Consider the following 18,518-nt stretch of genomic DNA (forward strand, 5'->3'; position numbering starts at 1 on the left):
CACATACACACACACACACACCATACACACTCAAAATATTTTTCAGTTACAAAAGTTAGAAGTAATCAGAGCACTATTGTAATTGTGCGATACATTTCCATGTGGAAGCTGTTCTCCCCAGATGTGATTTTGTTGCCCGGGAAAAGAATTCTGGGAATGTGGAGACATTTGGTAGCAATGCAGAGAAAGAAAGGAGTGCTCCTAGCATCCTAGGCAGAGAGTAGTTGTTAAATATTAAATAGCCCAAATGCACAGGAAGGCACTGAGAGCAAAGATCACCTTGTTTAAAATGCCAATTGTGCAGAGGTGTAAAAATTCTGTTAGTTTCTAGGCACTTGATCCAAATTTGTTTAACATCCTGACTAGACACATGGATAGAAAATAAACTTTCACTGTGGTTAGCTATGAAGAACTCCACCTTGTCTGGGACTCAGATTCTAATTATGGGGCATGTTTTTAGGTTAAAGTCAAATAAAGCTTTGCTGTGTTTCAATTTTTTCCTTGAAGTGCAATTCCCAGGATCTACTAATGCACTGGAAATGTTGTGTTTGCTCTCCTCGGTCCTGGTAGTAGTTGTTTGCTGAAGACTAGCCATGTCTCAGTGACTATTAAGAATGGGTATAATACTGCAAGCAAGTTGTACAGTTGGGACCCAGGTTCAAATCCCACTGGCTTACATGCAGGCTTCGGGTCTTTCCAGATTTATATCAGTGATGTGCTCTACGGGCAGTTGGGACTCAAGTTCAAATCCCACTGGCTTGCACTCAGGCTTGTGGTCTTTCCAGGCTGATATCAATGAAGCACTCTATGGGCAGTTGTAACTTTCTGCCAAAGCGACTGTGGCTCTTCTCTTTGAACTATATAGAGCTGGAGCCTGTGTCTGCATCTCCAGGATCTGCATCCCAGAATCTAAGACTAAGTCTCATGACTACCACACTTTACGCAGCTGAACTCTCAGGACCACACATAATAGAACAACGACATGAGAACCCCTGGCAGACAGCTGTGAGCTTGCATTTCTGCTCCCCACACATGGAAGCTAAGGCCTGACCGATCTGCTTGATAGTCACCAAACCAGTCGTGGACAGCAGAGAGTCGTGTTGACATGCATGCTGTCACCCTCTGAAGGCTCCACAGGCAGTTCTGCATCCTCGGTACATGCAGGTGCCTCCCCTGCTTTCTCAGGATTCAGTGCTTGCTGCTTTACCTTGCTAACCCGACCCATATTTGGCTTGTTTTCCCCAAGACTTGGTACTTGAGAGAACTTTCAATATAAACACTCGAGAAATTCATTGTTGTACTAGTGTAATACAGAAGTTCATTGTTCTAATCAGTGATCCTCAACTCATCACAATCACCTGGGGCACTTCAACAATACCGATGCTCGGGCATCACCCCTATCTAATTAAATAAGTCCTCCAAAGATTCTGTTTACCACTCCGAGTGATTATAATATGCTGCCAGAATTAAGACCCACTAGTCCAATTGGAAAGAGCTGCAAACAGATGCCCAATGCATGAGTCTCAATCTTTTTTGTTCTTTTTTCTTCGTTTTTTTAGATTATAATATAGTTATGACATTTCTCAATTCCCTTTCCTCTTTCAAAACCCTCACATATTCCCCTCCCTATTCTCCTTCAAATTCATGGCCTTTTTTTCCATTAATTATTATTGATTGCATATATATGTGTGTGTGCATTAAATATATAATGTTCTCTGAGCCTTGGATGTGGAGGTGTTTTGTAGATGTATTTATTGGAACTGGGATCCATAACTGCGTTTTGGTTGGCTATGGATTTCTGAACTGGTCTTGATCTTTTGCAACTAGAATCTTCCTTGATGAGGAGTAAAATGTATATACTTATATCTTACACTGGATATAAGGATACAAGGACATATATGAGGATATATGGATATAAAAACAGATGTTTATAGATTGCTTTGAGGGATTATTCTGGTTTAGTAAAGAAGTGGTTGCAGATTCTCCTCCAGTACCTATGACTTCATTAGCACTGAGAGATCCAGGACCAGGCATGGTTTCCCTCTTGTTGAGTGGCTCTCCAGTTCACTAACCTTCAGCTCTTAGTAACCATTTCATTCTGTTTCCTAATGCTATTATTGCGTCTAACTGCCTTTATTCTTAGCTACTTCTGCATCTGGACGTACATCATTTTATCTGCATGCTTATGACCCTTCCAAAGCAAAATTCACATACAGTGTTATTTTTGTGATTCTCGGTGCAATTTAAGAGTACCCTGCACACATACATGCATACATGCCTCTGAATTAATTGAAACTTTGAATGTCTGACATGTATTGTCCCAAAATATCCAATAGTCTTGAAAGTGCCAATTTTTTTCTTTGTTAAACAAAAAGCAAAAAGGGGGTAAAAGAGATTGAAACTTTAGATACTTATGTGTTTATTTCATTTTGTGCATATTTAAATTTTAGAAAAGTATTCTGTGCTCTGTGCTGTGGCTTGTTTGGAACAAGGCAGGACAGACACTGGTCCAGACTTTTGTTTGCCACGCCCACCGTCCCGTGCATTGTTCACCTCTCTAATAGTTGCCAGCATCACGGTGTCTCCAGTTATGGCCAAATATCCTCTAGGAAGGAAACAGAACCTTATTCAAGAACTTGTGGCTGGGAACCATCAAGTGTGGCTCAAACACCTTGTTACACCAATATATACCTGAAATTATTTTAAGTATAATATTAGTAGCACACACATAAGAGAATGGCTGTTTTTTGAGGAATATAATTTTTAAGGATTGAAAGAAAAATATTTTCTTCCTTGTGATTTAAGGTCATGTCTAAGTATATGTACCTTTGTAGTTGCCAGATTGGTTTTTTTTTTTCCAAGACAGGGTTTCTCTGTAGCTTTGGAGCCTGTCCTGGAACTAGCTCTTGTAGACAAGGCTGACCTCAAACTCACAGAGATCCATCTGTTTCTGCCTCCCAAGTACTGGGATTAAAGGCGTGCGCCACCACCACCCAGTCAAGAATGGTCATCCTTTTTATACCGTAGAAGTATGCTGTCCATATAAATCAATTTTTAAATATGAATATGTACATAGGAACTCAAGTAGATAGTGATAGGAATTCCACCAAGCAAGAGATGGACAAAGGGCAGAAATTAATAAGAAACAGTGACTCATGGTTCTTCCCCCTCAAAAATTTCTCCCAACCTCTTTATGTAAAATATTCTGTCTGATTTGCCATATGAACTAAATATACTACTTCAGGAAGTTATGATTATTAGTCTAATGCCTACCCATAAATAATCACTCACTGGCTTTTGAGTGATGCACAAATGAATGCATGTAGCTCAACCCTAAAACCAAAAACTTTCAGTGTGCTGTCTTAGTTTAGCTTTTGTTGCTGTGATTTAAAAAAAAAAAAAAACCTAAAAATAGCAATCTAGGAAAGAAAGGGTCTATTTTAACTCATAATTCCTGGCTATAGTCCATCAGTACAGGGAGCCAAGCCAACAAGTACTTGAAGCTGCTGGTCATACCCATAGTCAAGAGCCAGGAGGAATAAATACAAACCTGGGCTCTTCTAGCTTTCTTCACACTCACGTGTTCGGGATCATCCCACCAGGAGATGGCGCCACCCACAGTGGGCAGGTCTTCCAGCTCCAGTGAACAAAACCAAGCTAATCCCCCACAGACGGTGCTAATCTAGACAGTCCCTAGTGAGACTTTCCAGGTGAAACTAGATTGTGCTGACAATCAAAACCATCACGTGTGCTCATTACAAAAGTGTGCTCCTCGCATTTGGAACTTTAAGCCAATGAGGTTACCTAAAGGGTGGATCATTGTCATTTAGAATTGAGGTCATCAACAAAGCAAACAGGAGTGGTGACTAATTTGCCCACTGCTTTCCTCTGGCAATAAGGCTCCTTTGGACTTGAGATTCCAAGATTTCGGTGACATCAACTTAATGTTGGCAAAGGCACTGCCATACTTCCAAGCTTGCACTCTGATAATTCCCGTACTTCTTTCTTCCATCATTCCTGGTTAAGAACTTGACATGTGAAATCCAGGCATGAGACTCCAGTGGTAACAAACAGAATACCTTCTAATGCTCAGAAAGGCAATGGTGATACAACCTAGTTGTTCCTAAATTAACCATCAGATGCCATCTAGGAAAGCCATTGGGGAACAGTGGAAACTCCAGTGCCCAGACAATTAAATTGTTGACCCATAAATTACCAACTGAAATGGAATTTTAAAGGATGGAACATAAGCATCAATATTTGCTTAATTCTCCAATAAATTCAAACAGGTATTATTTCTATCTGTGGATTCTTCGCTGAGAATTTTAATATAATGGTACCAGACAATCCCTCTTAGAAGTGCTTCAGTAAAGTCCCACTAAGGAACTTTTCATAAGGCCAAGGTTCTAGCAGTGCTTTTTGTACAGTGACTTACAAAATTCTGTTCCCAGGACAGTGGAGACCCAATTTAATAACATCAAAAGATAAGAAGAAAATTTAAGTTACTTCATAATTAGTGAACTTTATAACCTCTTACCTTATATATTTTACATAGGTATTTTGTTAAGGGGAATAGATTTTCATTCATTCTGAACTTTGTCTAACCATTGTCCCGCTCTAATTCTAGAATATTTCCAATTCTTCATCAAACAATCCTGTACTCTGTTAGCAGTCAATCCCAGTTCCCCATTTGCCTCACTCTTTGGTAACCATTAACATTTTTGTCTATGGATCTGACTATTCTTAATGCTTTATATGGACACTATATCAGGCAATGCTCTGTGCCGGGCTGCTCTCACAAAACAAAATGTTTTCAGGTTCCATATAGTTTTACCATATATTGTTACTTTATTCCTTTGTATTATTAAGTAATATTATATATGTATCCAACCATGTATTCTTTTTTCATTCACCAGTTGATAAACACTTGGATTGTTCCTACTCTTGTTTGTTTGTTTTTTGATTTTTCGAGACAGGGTTTCTCTGTGGCTTTGGAGCCTGTCCTGGAACTAGCTCTGTAGACCAGGCTGGTCTCGAACTCACAGAGATCTGCCTGCCTCTGCCTCCCGAGTGCTGGGATTAAAGGCGTGCGCCACCATCGCCCGGCGGATTGTTCCTACTCTTGAGGCCATTTTATGTCATTCTCCTATGGGCATACTTATTTTGTATGTATTTTTGTATTTTGTATGACATACATATTTTTATATGACTATGTTTTCATTCTTTTGGACAAATATCCCTAGAAGCAGCAGTATTGATGGATCATACAGTAATCCTGTATGTAGCTTTAAGACAGCTTCTCATTATGTGGTGACAACTGACCTCAAACTCACAGCCCTACTTCAGACTCTCAAGTGTTGGGATTACAAGTATGTACCACTGCGCCCAACCTTGTATTTAGTTTTTTGAAAAATCATCAAATTGGTTTTCCACAGTGACTATGCTACTTCACATCTCTGCCAGAAGTCTCCAATTATCCTATAGCCTCTTACTTTAGATATTAATCATTTATTATATTTGCTAGTATAAGTTTAGCCCTAATCTTCTAGAAAATAAATTTATCAGAAGTCAGTGCTAATTGTTTTGCAGTTGTCTTTGAGAAAAAGCATGCTAGGCAATATATTTTTTCGTTCTTTTTATTTGTTTTTATTAGATTTGTTTTTCAGCAATTTCATTAATGTTGTGTTAGTTGATGTTACTATTGCTGTGCTGAAACATCATGATCAAAGCAGCTAGGAAAGGGAAGGTTCAACTGGCAAATACTTCCATCAAAGGAACTCCAGGATATCAAACAAAAACCTGGAGGCAGGAGCTGATGCTGTGGCCGTGAAGGGATGCTGCTTACCGGCTTGCTCAGCCTGCTGTCATAGAAACCAGGACCACCATCCCAGGGATGACCCCACCCACCTGATCTGGGCCCTCCCCCCTCAATCACTAATTAAGAAGCCTGGTCTTATGCAGGCATTTTAAAATTAAGTTCCCCCTTTCAGATAACTCCAGCTTGTGCCAAACTGACATAAAACTAGCCAGCACACATGTATATAATGCTTTCTAGCTGCTCTCTCCCCGCTGCCCGTTCCCTGCTATCGTCCTTCAACCCTATCAACACTGTTTTTCCTTATTGTTGCTTTTCCCACATTTACCTTTTCCCCATCATCTCTCCCATCCCACTACTGCAATGCTGCGTACACCTTTCCACCTTTAGTAGCCCCCGTTTTCTTTCATATTACTTATGTTCTACTATCCATCTTCCCTTAAGCATTCCTCGCCTGGTGGTTCCTTTCTGGTTTCTTGGTTTCTACAGGTACTCCAAATTAAACACATAAATCTAAACATCAAAGCCAGCACACTATATGATCGAGAACACGCAGTGTTTGTCTTTCTGTGTCTGGATTACCTCACTCTCTTTTTCCAGTTCCAAGCACTTACCTGAGAATTTCATGCTTTGATTTTTCTTTACAGCTGAATAAGTTTCCATCGTGTATACGCACCACATTATCATTATCCATCCATCAATTAATGGACACATAAGCTGACTTCGTTTTAAAATACATTTTTTTAAAAAAATGGTAAAAGTATAGTAATTCTACTAGTATTTTCTCAGTATGTTCTTCTGAAAGGCCATACATTATGTGTATTTAAAGTACGTTCTTATTTTCATCTTCCCAATGATTAGTATTTTGGGATGTTGTATATACCTTGATAGATCCCCTCTCTGACAGAAAAAAAAAAGAATACCAAGGAAACAATGCCCTTACCTTCTCAACCAAGAATTGTGCTAGTTGGGAATCTTTAATGTCCCTCAAAATCTCATGTGTTAGAGGCTTTATTCACATAGGGAGGTCATAGGACCTTTAAGAAGTTGGGCCTACCCACTGAGGTATTGATAGTGTGGCAGAAGCCAAAGGCTTGAGCCAGACCAATGGCTCATTGTAATGAACACTGGTAAGTAAAGATGCATGCACTAGAGGATATACTGTGTGACTTGCTGTGACACACTACAGCTCCCATAATGAGATTTTTATATATTTATATTATTTTATTTTATTTTGAGGGGAAGGTTGCAAGGGCAGAGGGAAGATACAAAGGGATGGGAAAATGAGTAGGTTTGGGGTACATGAAATGAAATCTACAAAGAATCAATAAAAAGAAAAACTATGGGGCATGGTGGGAGATCTTCAGGTCACCAGGAGCTTGTCATTAAAGAACAGAGACTTTGGCCCATTACCTCTCTCTTTTCTTCGCTTCTTAGCAATGAGCTGAGCAGATTTGCTTTGCCACATATGCCCTTCAGCCCCTAATATGCCACCTCTCCACAGACATAAGGGAATGGGCCCAATTAGTCATGGTTTGACTTCCAAAAGGTTAAGCCAAAATAATTTTCCCTCTTTCCAATTTTTATCTTGGGTATTTTACCGTAGAGACAGAAAGATGACTAACACACAGTCCTTTTCACAGAATTGATAGGTTAAAAACCTGAAATCTAGAACAAAAGAAATACTTGGAAACTTTAAACTCTGTCCATGATGATTAAATGCAATTATGTGAAAGCCATGACTAAATAAATGCATCAGACAAATGCCACGGAGAAGAAAAGTCAAGAGGTGATTCCGCCTGAGCGCTGGAAATTAGAGTAAACTGACTTTGGCTGCAATTACTAAAAGAACTAAACAATGAAAGAATTCTGTGAAAACCAAAATCAAGTTACGGAAAACTGAATGACTCCTGTGAGCAGCACAGCCCTTGGTCTCCCAGTGCGGTCCCAAAATAACCTGTCAGTGCAGCCTGTGTGCAGTTCATTTTATCTCCCAGACCCGATAGAAGAACTTTCCTAAACTACAACCAAGTTCAGTGATTGGCATTCAAGGCCCATGGAAATTCAGCTGGTGCCTTCAATGGATGTCAGCTTTGCAAACACTTTAGTGATTCAGGAATCTGCTTTTCAAATTTCACTATATTTGAATTCAAAATAATGATTTTTTAAAAAATTAAAGTTAAGGAGAGATTTTTTTATAGGCTCTGCTTTTCAATTCTAAACAAATCCCTAAGATTTTACAGCTGCATCTTCTCAATTTTATAAAGAAAACCACAAAGAAAATCTAGTATAAGTGTGAATTACTTACATTCAGTATTTTCTACTAGAAAATACCATACTTACTGTTAACCAGTACCATTACGGTTTAAAGCCTTTTTACTAATAGCCTACTTTCAATCTCAGTATCTGTAGATTCATTATTATTTGGCAGCTCCAGGGCTTTTCAGATCCATTCTTTGTCATCATATTATCTATGAGCAGTTTACTCGCAGACTTATTTGCAGCATTTTAATCGGCCAATATTCTTCAAAGATAGAATACTTACTGAAACAGAACTTCAACTCTCTTACGTAGAGAAATCGGTGAATATCTCCAGCTCCAAACAGTAGGTCATTTTGGGAAATGGCATGCACACTTCGGAAGGGTGTTTGGCCAAAAAAGCAGAGCTTCGAGTGAGGAGACTCCAGCAGGATGAACACGGAGCGCATCCCTGTAGATGGAACTGCGCAGTGCAGAGCTGCTCGGTAGCAGGCACCGACTGCTCAGTAAACCCAGTGTCCCTGGCACTGAGCACAGGCAGAGCAAGAATTTCAGGCTTCATTTTCTTTCAAAAAGTAAAATACTAAATCAGAATTTCAACCAGCCAGTCCATCCTGACTAGACTGGCTTTGGGTAGGAGCTGGACCACTTGATTGTACTCCTGGTTGGTAAGACAGCTTGGACTCGCACAATTTGAGTTCTGCACTCTTCCCTTCTCGCCTGGTTTTCCTGAAATGAGTATTGCCAACAGCTCAATAAAGCTCCTGCTCAAATTCCCTGGTGCCTGTCACCAAGCATCAGGTGACATTGTAGACATCCCAGAGGCCTTTGGAAGGCCAGTTCCACAACATCTGGAGGAATTTCTGGTAATTCTCCCTCCATATGCTTTTTCACACATTTGATACATTCTTTTTCAATGGATTCTCAGAAATAAAGAGAGAAAGCATTTGCTTGGAACCTCATTTTAATGCAAATCATAAAAATATAGCAACATTTCCCGGTTAGCCAGAACTCAGACTTCAAAAGCTGGAACTATAGAGAGCACAACAGAAAACCATCTCCCAACCGTGAGGGTAAAGCTAACTAACTCTATACCACACACACTTCATATGCCAGATCCCCTCACATGGCACACCTAGTGCCCGTGGACCTTCATTACATGGTTTCACAGTACAAATACACACGATAATGGGATGAATTTCAGGCTCAACAATGGCCATCATTTTCTACACCAACAGTCAATGCTTCATAAGGTGATTATCACAATTGACATAAAAGTTGCGGTCACAGCGAACATTTATGGAATGCTTATTCTGTATCAAACACTATTCTCAGAGCTTTGCATGTATTAGCTCACTTAATCTTCACAATGACCCTGTGATAATCTCCTTTAACCAATATTGTCAGTTAACTAACAGGGTTTAAATAAATCTGATTAAGATTTTACAGACTGTATAAAGTGGTAGTGAATATAGAACCTGCGTGTCTGGGAGCAAAACTGAAGTTGCCAGTCTCTACCTAACATCAGCGAGTTGCTTTCTGGTAGTTTCCATTGGTTGTCAAGAGGACCCCCAAGATAAAGAATTGTTCATATTTTTAATAAATAATGCCATTCTAGTGGAATGTATGGGACCTCTACAGAGCTTCTGTGAAAGCATGGGTGTCACCAGCTAAAGTGAAGCTACCTAGTGGAGGCTGGCCTCCCCAGCAGTCTGGCAGTCACAGCATAGCTCACCATGGTGATTCCTGATCCCCATGCAGTCATTCTAAAGACCCCAAAACTTTTCATCAGAAAAGTTTTATTAAAGGTAACTTAGATCGTAATACAAATTAGAAAAAAAATTCACAAATAGGTCTAAGTCATGTGCCAGCAAAGGAAGCATTCTTGCCTTGTTTTGAAAGAATTAGAAGTCAAAATTAATTTTCAACTTTTGTAGAAGGATGGTTAGTTTGGTAAACTTTCATATGCAGCTTTTCCTTAAACAGAAAGTGGTAAGCCATTAGTAAATCAGCTTACAAGGTTGCAAGCAGCATTGTACATATGTATATAGTATGTATATGTGTATTTATATGACTATATACCGTCAGAAATTTATTAAATACAGTGAGGATCATAGTTGTGAGATTTTCATTTTATGTACGTGTACATATAGAAAACATACATAAGTCATATATATGGGGAAGTTATGTAAAAACATCTTCTTCCCAGGGATCACTTCTTAAAACTTTGAAAGCCATAGGTGAAATGATTGAGAATAGACTTTGAGACATAATTGTTTGGTGGCAATTAGGGCTGTACAATAGCAAGGTGACCTTTATACTGTTCTTTTACTTCTCTGTGCCTCAGTTTCCACATCTACAAAATGGTGACAATAAGAGCACCTTCTTGTGCAAGACAGTAGCTGTCACATGACCCTCAAGAACACTCAATGACTATTATGTTGCCACTTCCCCTTTTCCATTCCACTACTAACCTAAATGAGGACCTTTTAAAGCAACGACACTGAGTGAGGTCATTCCTTTCTATCATGGTATTATGATGCCAAATATTTACTCATCAAATCTTTAAGAATCACGTGTGTTCTGTTCTTCACTGCTGCCTGACCCAAATAGAAAGGCTAAATACATACCTGCTCCTAAATCACTGATACATGTGTGCTCATCATCACCCAAACCCTGGGAAGCACAGATAAGGAAGTGGAAGATCTCTCAACTGGAACCACCATCTCTTGTTTATCCCTTGCAGAAGGAACATTGCAATTTCACCACACTTGGCCTCACAACATATGAGACCATTTCAGCTGACAGTGTTTCCTCATTTGGCTTACACTCCGCAGTAATCATTCCTTCTGGAGAGAAGGAAGTCTGACTGACTGCATATACAGGATCCTTTTCAGAACCCAAGTCTACCATTTAGTCTGGTGTGTTTTTATGGTTGGAGTATTTCCTTCCTCAATTTTTCTTGCTTTATTACCATACACAGTGATTTGGTCTTTCAATTTTTTCAGCATTTAGGATGGAAGCCATATATCAAAGTCATTTATTTGTATTTTCTTTTTGTGATGCTGAGAATCTGTTTCAGGGTCTCACACATATTAGTTAAGACTCTATCACTGAGAGCCAGCCCTAAAACCATTTTTTTCAAGTGTGTCTTTGTACAACTTTAATTTGGTGATTTTTTTCTTGATCATGTTAAGGAATGTTATCTTTTAATTGAAAATAAAAACTTTTTCATACAATATATTCAGATCACAGTCTCCCCTTCCCTCATCTCCTTCCAGATCCTCCCCACCATCCAACTCCATGCCTCTTTTCTGTCTCTCTTTAGGAAACAAACAGGAAATAAAAAAAATAAATTAACAAGAACAAAATTTTAAAAAATAAAACATGAGAAACACATACATACACTCCCCCCTGCAAAAAAAACACCCACAACATTGGAAACATAATATACAGGCAAAAGATTGACAAGCAGGAAAATACCCAAACAAAGCAATATGAGATGAAAAAATCCCCCAAAAGCCATTGAGTTAGTTTGGGGCTGGACGGGGAGCTTCTTTTGAGTATGGTTTGTGTACTCAGTGAGACTCCATTGAAGAAAACAAAGTTTTCCCTTGCAAACAGTTGTGAATTGGAGATCGTTTCTTGGTTACTGTTGGGAGCTTGTATCCACTTTTCCCTCTCAGCGTTGGGACCTCATCTGGCTTAGACCTGTGCAGGCCCTGCCCATGCTGGCCTAGTCCCTGTGAGTTCATATGTGTGTCAGTCCTGTGGTGTGAGGAAGACACTGATTCCTTGGCTTCATCCATCCCCTCAGGCTCTTACAATCTTTCTGCCTCCCCTTATGCATAGCTCTCTGAGCCCTGAGGGTAAGGATTTAGTGAAGGTATCCATATTATAACTGAATATTCCAAAGTCTCTCACTCTGCACTTTTTCTGTATTAGTTCCTATCTGCTGAGGGGGGATGAGCTTCTCTGATGATGGCTGAGTGAGATGCTGATCTCCAGGTATAGCAGAATAGCATTAGGAGTTATTTTATAACTATGCTCCTTTAGTGGAGCAATAGTATATAATTTTCTCCTAGGTCTATAATCTATTGTTCTCAGGTTCTTGACCGTTCATGCCACCCATACAGTATAAAACATGGATTCCATCTCATGGAGTGGGCCTTGGATCTAAGCACATAGTAGTTGGCTACTTCCACGATATTTGTACCATTATTATGGCGTAAGTCATGTAGGTATTGTGCAGGTAAGTCACTATTGTACATTGAAGCATTTGCAGCTGGATCTCTTCTGGTAGAGTGCAGAGTACCTTCTAGTACCATCAACCTGGTCAGTAGGGTGAAAGAACTAGTTAGGTACTGGCTCAGTGTCCCCATGTTCAATGAGATATGTAAGTGTTATCTTCAACAATAGGGCCTAACAATCAGTTTAGGGAGAGCAGCCCACGCCGTGTTATTTTTGCCTTGTTTTGCCTTCTTATTCCCCTTATTGTTTGTTTACTGTCACCCTAAATCAAAAGGAAGTTGTCTACTGGTGGAAATTACTGTAGCCAAGGAGAAAGACTTCCCCTTCAAGTTGCTACCCCCCTCCCCCGTGAAAGATAGCTCAATCATGTACCTGTGACAAGCGTTAGGCTGTTGGAAACAGACGGTTTTCAAGATATGGTATGCTGGGGAGTCTCTGTTTCTCAGAAGAAAACCACCCTTCCCTTCTTTCCCCATTCTCTTCCCTTCTCACTTTAGATCCCCTTTTCACTTCTCCCTAAGCCCCAGCCCCCAAGCAGACTTTGGGAAAATATGTGCAGTTTCCTTTGGGATTTGTTTCTGCTGTGTTGTGAGTCCAGCACAGAAAAGCGTCTCTGAAAATTACTCCTCCGATGTAGCAGCTGCTTGCTGTGCTCCCTCTGTGGGCTGTCTGGGAGATCATCTTCCTCCAAGTGGAAGAAGCTCACTTAAGCTGTGCAGTCCTTCTGACCTGCAAATCAATCCTGGTAGTGTTGATGGAACACAATGCAAGCAGCATTCTTTTTCCACCATTGTAGCCTTGGATACAAGAGCAAACTTTATCAACTTTTTAAAAACAATATCAATGCAAATATAAAAAAATTAATACAGCCCTCCTGGAAGTTTCTGAATTAATTTAATAGAAACCTCACTATAATGTTTTGATTTTTATTGTGATTGTATTCTCTGGATATTTAAACACAAATATCATATATACAGTTTTGCACAGAGATTTTACATAGCTTTCCTATATAAAATCCCAGTTTTCATGAAGCGTTGTTCTAAGAAGTGTTTCTGAGATGAAAATGGTATCCTCAGTGGGGCTCCCAGGAGCTGGTGCACACCTCTGCTGGAACAGTCCCATGAACACAACTAGGCAAAAGCCCCATCTTCGGGTCTCATACAAAAGTTCATCTGCAGTTGTGCTTCTCAAACTGGAATATGCATTGCAAGTACATAAGGAACGTTTGTTTGTTTGTTCTTTGTTTATCAAGACAGGGTTTCTCTGTAGCTTTGAAGCCTGTCCCAGAACTAGCTCTTGTAGACCGGGCTGGCCTCGAACTCACAGAGATCTGCCTGCCTCTGCCTCCCAAATGCTGGGATTAAAGGTGTGCACCACCACTGCCAGGCCCTACATAAGGAATCTTTTAAAAATATATCCCTACATTGTACCCCAAAAGAAATTCAAGTCTCTAGAAATAAGCAAAGAACTATTTTAAAACCATCTCTGTTGGTTCCAGTGTGGAAGACTGGAGGTTCCCCGGGTGACTGATTTCGGAAAGCTGAATTGAGAAGATGTCTAAACTTGTCATTTCCACCCCTACCCCTGAATTTTTTTTCAGAAAGCAAAAGGCAATCTGTAGTCAGTACTGAATGAAGTATGCATGTAAAAATGCTAATGTAAAATGCAATATAAAGAGTAATAACAACTAAAATGAAGCTGTAACTAGAAATGGGAATCCTCAGCTTTTGTTTGTGTTTTTTTTTACTTTTGTTTTAAATCCCATGTGCATATACAATGTGTCTTGGGGATATCCATCCCCAACTCATCCTTACTACTAGCTTCTCCTGCCCTGCTTCAATTGAACGTCCATCTCTCTCCCCCATGTCTATATCTTGAAATCCTCACTTTTAAATGAAGACTTTGGGCCCTGAGAAGATGCCCAAGTGGCTAAAGTGTGAGGTATGAGAAACCAAGTTTGAATCCCCGACACCCACATGAAAGTCAGGCATGTGGTACATATCTCTAACCCTGGTACTAGGGAAGCAGACAAGTGAATTCCTAGGTCTTGCTGGCCAGTCAGTCTGCCTAAATGGCAAACTCCAAATTCAGTGAGAGACCCTGAACATGAAATACGAGCCAGAGAGAAAATCAAATGTCAACCTTTGGCCTACACACACACACACACACACACACACACACACACACACACACACAAATAAAAAAACCTCCAAAGAAGAAGAATAGTGTTAATGCTAAAGTTTCCTCAGAATGTGAGACATCTTCCTTTGTACAGGTGGGAATTAATCTGGGGACAAAGATTGAACTCTTATCTATTGCAACGTTCTTTTCAAGGATGATTTCAAAGGAAATACCACCTTTAGGCTTACTCATACCTTAGGACCTTGCCCCTCTCTGTTCTTTATCTGACTTCTAGTCCTTGGCATGCTTCCCAAATGAACTACTGTCCCCAAATCCCTTTCTCGAGCGCTATCTTAAACAGGCCCTAAAGAAGAATGCTGGAAATGAAGGCACAACTGTTTGACTTCAGAATTGATGACTGACAGCAGCCAGCAATAGATGCGGAGATGATGAGCCAGGAAAACAGCTTTCCCAAATGTTAGCATCGCCTCTTATAGGGAATAAGCTGGCTTTATCCCCGCAGTTCCTTCTTTATGCACTTCATATGTATGTTTCATGGGAACATGACATGACCCTCCTAATTCCCTGCATGGCTTTTCTCCTTATTCTACAGGGTCTCCTGGGCAGCCTCAATTCACCAAGTGCCGTTCGCCTGAACTGGAGACATTTTCATGCTACTGGACAGTAGGAAACTATCAAGACTTAAAGACCCCGGGATCGGTCCAGGTGTTCTATGCTAGAAGGTGAAGGCTTCATGCCCTTCTGACTTTTCTCCATTATTTTGTCAGTGTGGATCGGATAGAGGATAGGGTGGGGTGATTCAGATTATGAGTGAGAGGTTGTGGGCATGCCTGTGCGCGTATGTAATAAGGCTTGAGCAATACTGGAGCTGAGGACGTCTCAGGGACCTTTCTTATGCAGCGTGTTAACTCAGCGAAGGAAATGAAGTGAGAGAAACTTGTACGTACGTATATGAGGGGCGTCTGTGTATATGAGGGACGTCTGTGTATATGAGGGGCGTCTGTGTATATGAGGGGCGTCTGTGTATATGAGGGACGTCTGTGTATATGAGGGGCGTCTGTGTATATGAGCGATGTCTGTGTATATGAGGGGCATCTGTGTATATGAGGGGCGTCTGTGTATATGAGGGACGTCTGTGTATATGAGGGACGTCTGTGTATATGAGGGACGTCTGTGTATATGAGGGACGTCTGTGTATATGAGGGGCGTCTGTGTATATGAGGGACGTCTGTGTATATGAGGGATGTCTGTGTATATGAGGGACATCTGTGTATATGAGGGATGTCTGTGTATATGAGGGACGTCTGTGTATATGAGGGGCGTCTGTGTATATGAGGGACGTCTGTGTATATGAGGGGCGTCTGTGTATATGAGGGACGTCTGTGTATATGAGGGATGTCTGTGTATATGAGGGGCGTCTGTGTATATGAGGGGCATCTGTGTATATGAGCGATGTCTGTGTATATGAGGGATGTCTGTGTATATGAGGGGCGTCTGTGTATATGAGGGACGTCTGTGTATATGAGGGACGTCTGTGTATATGAGGGGCGTCTGTGTATGTGAGGGACGTCTGTGTATGTGAGGGACGTCTGTGTATATGAGGGACGTCTGTGTATATGAGGGACGTCTGTGTATATGAGGGGCGTCTGTGTATATGAGGGACGTCTGTGTATGTGAGGGGCGTCTGTGTATGTGAGGGACGTCTGTGTATATGAGGGACGTCTGTGTATATGAGGGACGTCTGTGTATATGAGGGGCGTCTGTGTATATGAGGGACGTCTGTGTATATGAGGGGCGTCTGTGTATATGAGGGACGTCTGTGTATGTGAGGGACATCTGTGAATATGAGGGACGTCTGTGTATATGAGGGACGTCTGTGTATATGAGGGGCATCTGTGTATATGAGGGACGTCTGTGTATATGAGGGACGTCTGTGTATATGAGGGACATCTGTGGAGGCGATGAAAATTAAAAGTGAGATGCCCTGCAGTCATGTTGGCAAGTCTGAGAATCGGAAGAACCTGTACAGATGGCATGAGACTGAAAACTTGGGAGGGTGACATGGGTAGAGGTCACAATGACATTCAGAGACCGCGCCAGCGCTTGTAGGCCACAGGAGAGCACTGAATCTTCCTTTGTGTCTTGAAAAGCCTCCCTTTGTTTTCTACAGAACAGACCATTGTCTTAAATTAATTAAACTAAATGAGGAAACTTGATCTTTCATTTTTACCCACAGTCCTCTAGACTGACACCAGCCAAGGAAAACAAGCATCTAGAAATCCGGTCATCAGGCAGTACTTAAGTTTCATCCCCTTGAAATTTCTTCCTCTTCTCTTCTACCACTTTTAATACACACAGTAAAAGTGTAATTTATGGGGTGCACTGTGATATTTGAAAATACCTATATGATGTGTAGTTATCAAACCAAAAACAACTGTTGTATCTATCACATTGGACATTTATCATTCCTTTGTGTTGGGACCATCCAAAATCCTCTATACTAGATATTTTGAAATACATAATTAATCATTGTCAATTACAATTAATAACCCTGCTGTGCCACAGAATAAAACTGCACCTTTCACCTTTCCAAATGATAAACATTTTCTTGTCTCTTCTCTTCCTCACAAACCCCAAGGGAAGTCCTAAGAGAAGCTGCAGGTTAGCAAGGCGACTTGGTCTTAGACTCTGGTCCACAGATCGAGAATGACACTTTGTGTCCCATGGATGACAGGAACAGGAAGGACAATGGATGGAGCAGTTAGTCAGAGCCAGTCTCCAGCCATCTATCCTGGCTTCAGCCCTTGCTCACCGAGTGACAGAAAATTAGTCAAGCTGGACACAGCTCTGCCTCTTTGCTTCTAGGATGCTGATAATAGACACAGCTCTTAGCTTTCTATGAGGGTTTTCCTTAGCTAGAAAAATATGGCACAGTGCATTCTCATAGTAAGTACACAATAAATAAATAGATAAATAAACAAATATTTTCTTAAAATTAATATATAATATTAGTTTTTAAATAATAATGATATAGCATCCAGATTTCAGAGCTATAGAAGTGATTTTTAATTTTTTACGGCTTGTGATTATTGGTAGACTATAAGAACTTTCTAATGCCTACCTGAGTGTTTGATTTACCGATATTAAAAGCTGTAAGTGAATAACCAAGACTGGCCCTATACACCTTTTAGTTATGAGAGGCATCACAGAACACCCCGCCCCTGAAGGCACACAGAGATGAGGTAATTTGGCCACAATTACACCACTTATTTACTTCGAGGTTGATACTGTAGAGAGCTATGGCCCAGTAGAGGCAGATAGACAGACAGACAGATGGATAGACTCAGACATGAAGGAAAGGTGTTTGGGAACACTTTTCAATATGTGTGAACTGATTCTGTTATCTCTAAAATGAAAAGGAAGAGAAACCCACAATATGCCATGTTTATACCTTGCTTGGGCAGCTCAGACAATTAGTCTTCAAAACAATGAGAAACTTTTATACAGTCAGTCACCATTGACCAAACTGATCCGAGAAACAATAGGACAATATCCTGAACTGGTTCCACCCTTGGACCATGGTTTTTCCACCCTCATCATAGTCACCTAACTTAATTGAAAGCCAAAAACTAAGTCCAGAGATATGAAGCCCTCACAAACATGCTGTCTCTTGCTTTCTTCCATCAGAGCCACAGTAATCTGTCCGCAGGTCTCCCCCCATCCCCACCCCCACATTCCACCCATCCCCATCCTCCCAGCACCCCAGTCTGCACTCAGCCTGGGAACTAACAAGGATTCTGCTGCAAGAGTGAATAGAGGGAGGAAAATATGCTCAGGAGAATATCCTTGTTTTATCCGTATTAGAACCTAGAATCTCGGGAGAAAAATATACAACCCTCCCCCACGCCCATACATACCATGAATACAAACTCATAACCATGTGCCAACCCATAACTCCCCAAATCAGGATTTTGTGTTTTCTCTAAAAAACAAAAACAAAAAACAAAAAAACATGCTTTGCATATCCTAGCCAAACCACATAAGCCCTCAG

General features: G+C 40.6%; 1 protein-coding gene across 1 annotated transcript in view; it reads left to right on the forward strand.

The window, feature by feature from the left end:
* Ghr (growth hormone receptor) overlaps positions 1-18,518 on the forward strand; it is a 240,766-nt gene that overhangs the window by 198,050 nt on the left and 24,198 nt on the right. Inside the window, exon 4 of the mRNA XM_075975973.1 lies at positions 15,060-15,189. Within this exon, the coding sequence (XP_075832088.1) occupies positions 15,060-15,189 (130 nt within the window). The remainder of the gene's footprint in view (positions 1-15,059; positions 15,190-18,518) is intronic.

This window comes from Microtus pennsylvanicus, chromosome 6, assembly GCF_037038515.1.
Source record: "Microtus pennsylvanicus isolate mMicPen1 chromosome 6, mMicPen1.hap1, whole genome shotgun sequence".
Classification (NCBI taxonomy): Eukaryota; Metazoa; Chordata; class Mammalia; order Rodentia; family Cricetidae; genus Microtus; species Microtus pennsylvanicus.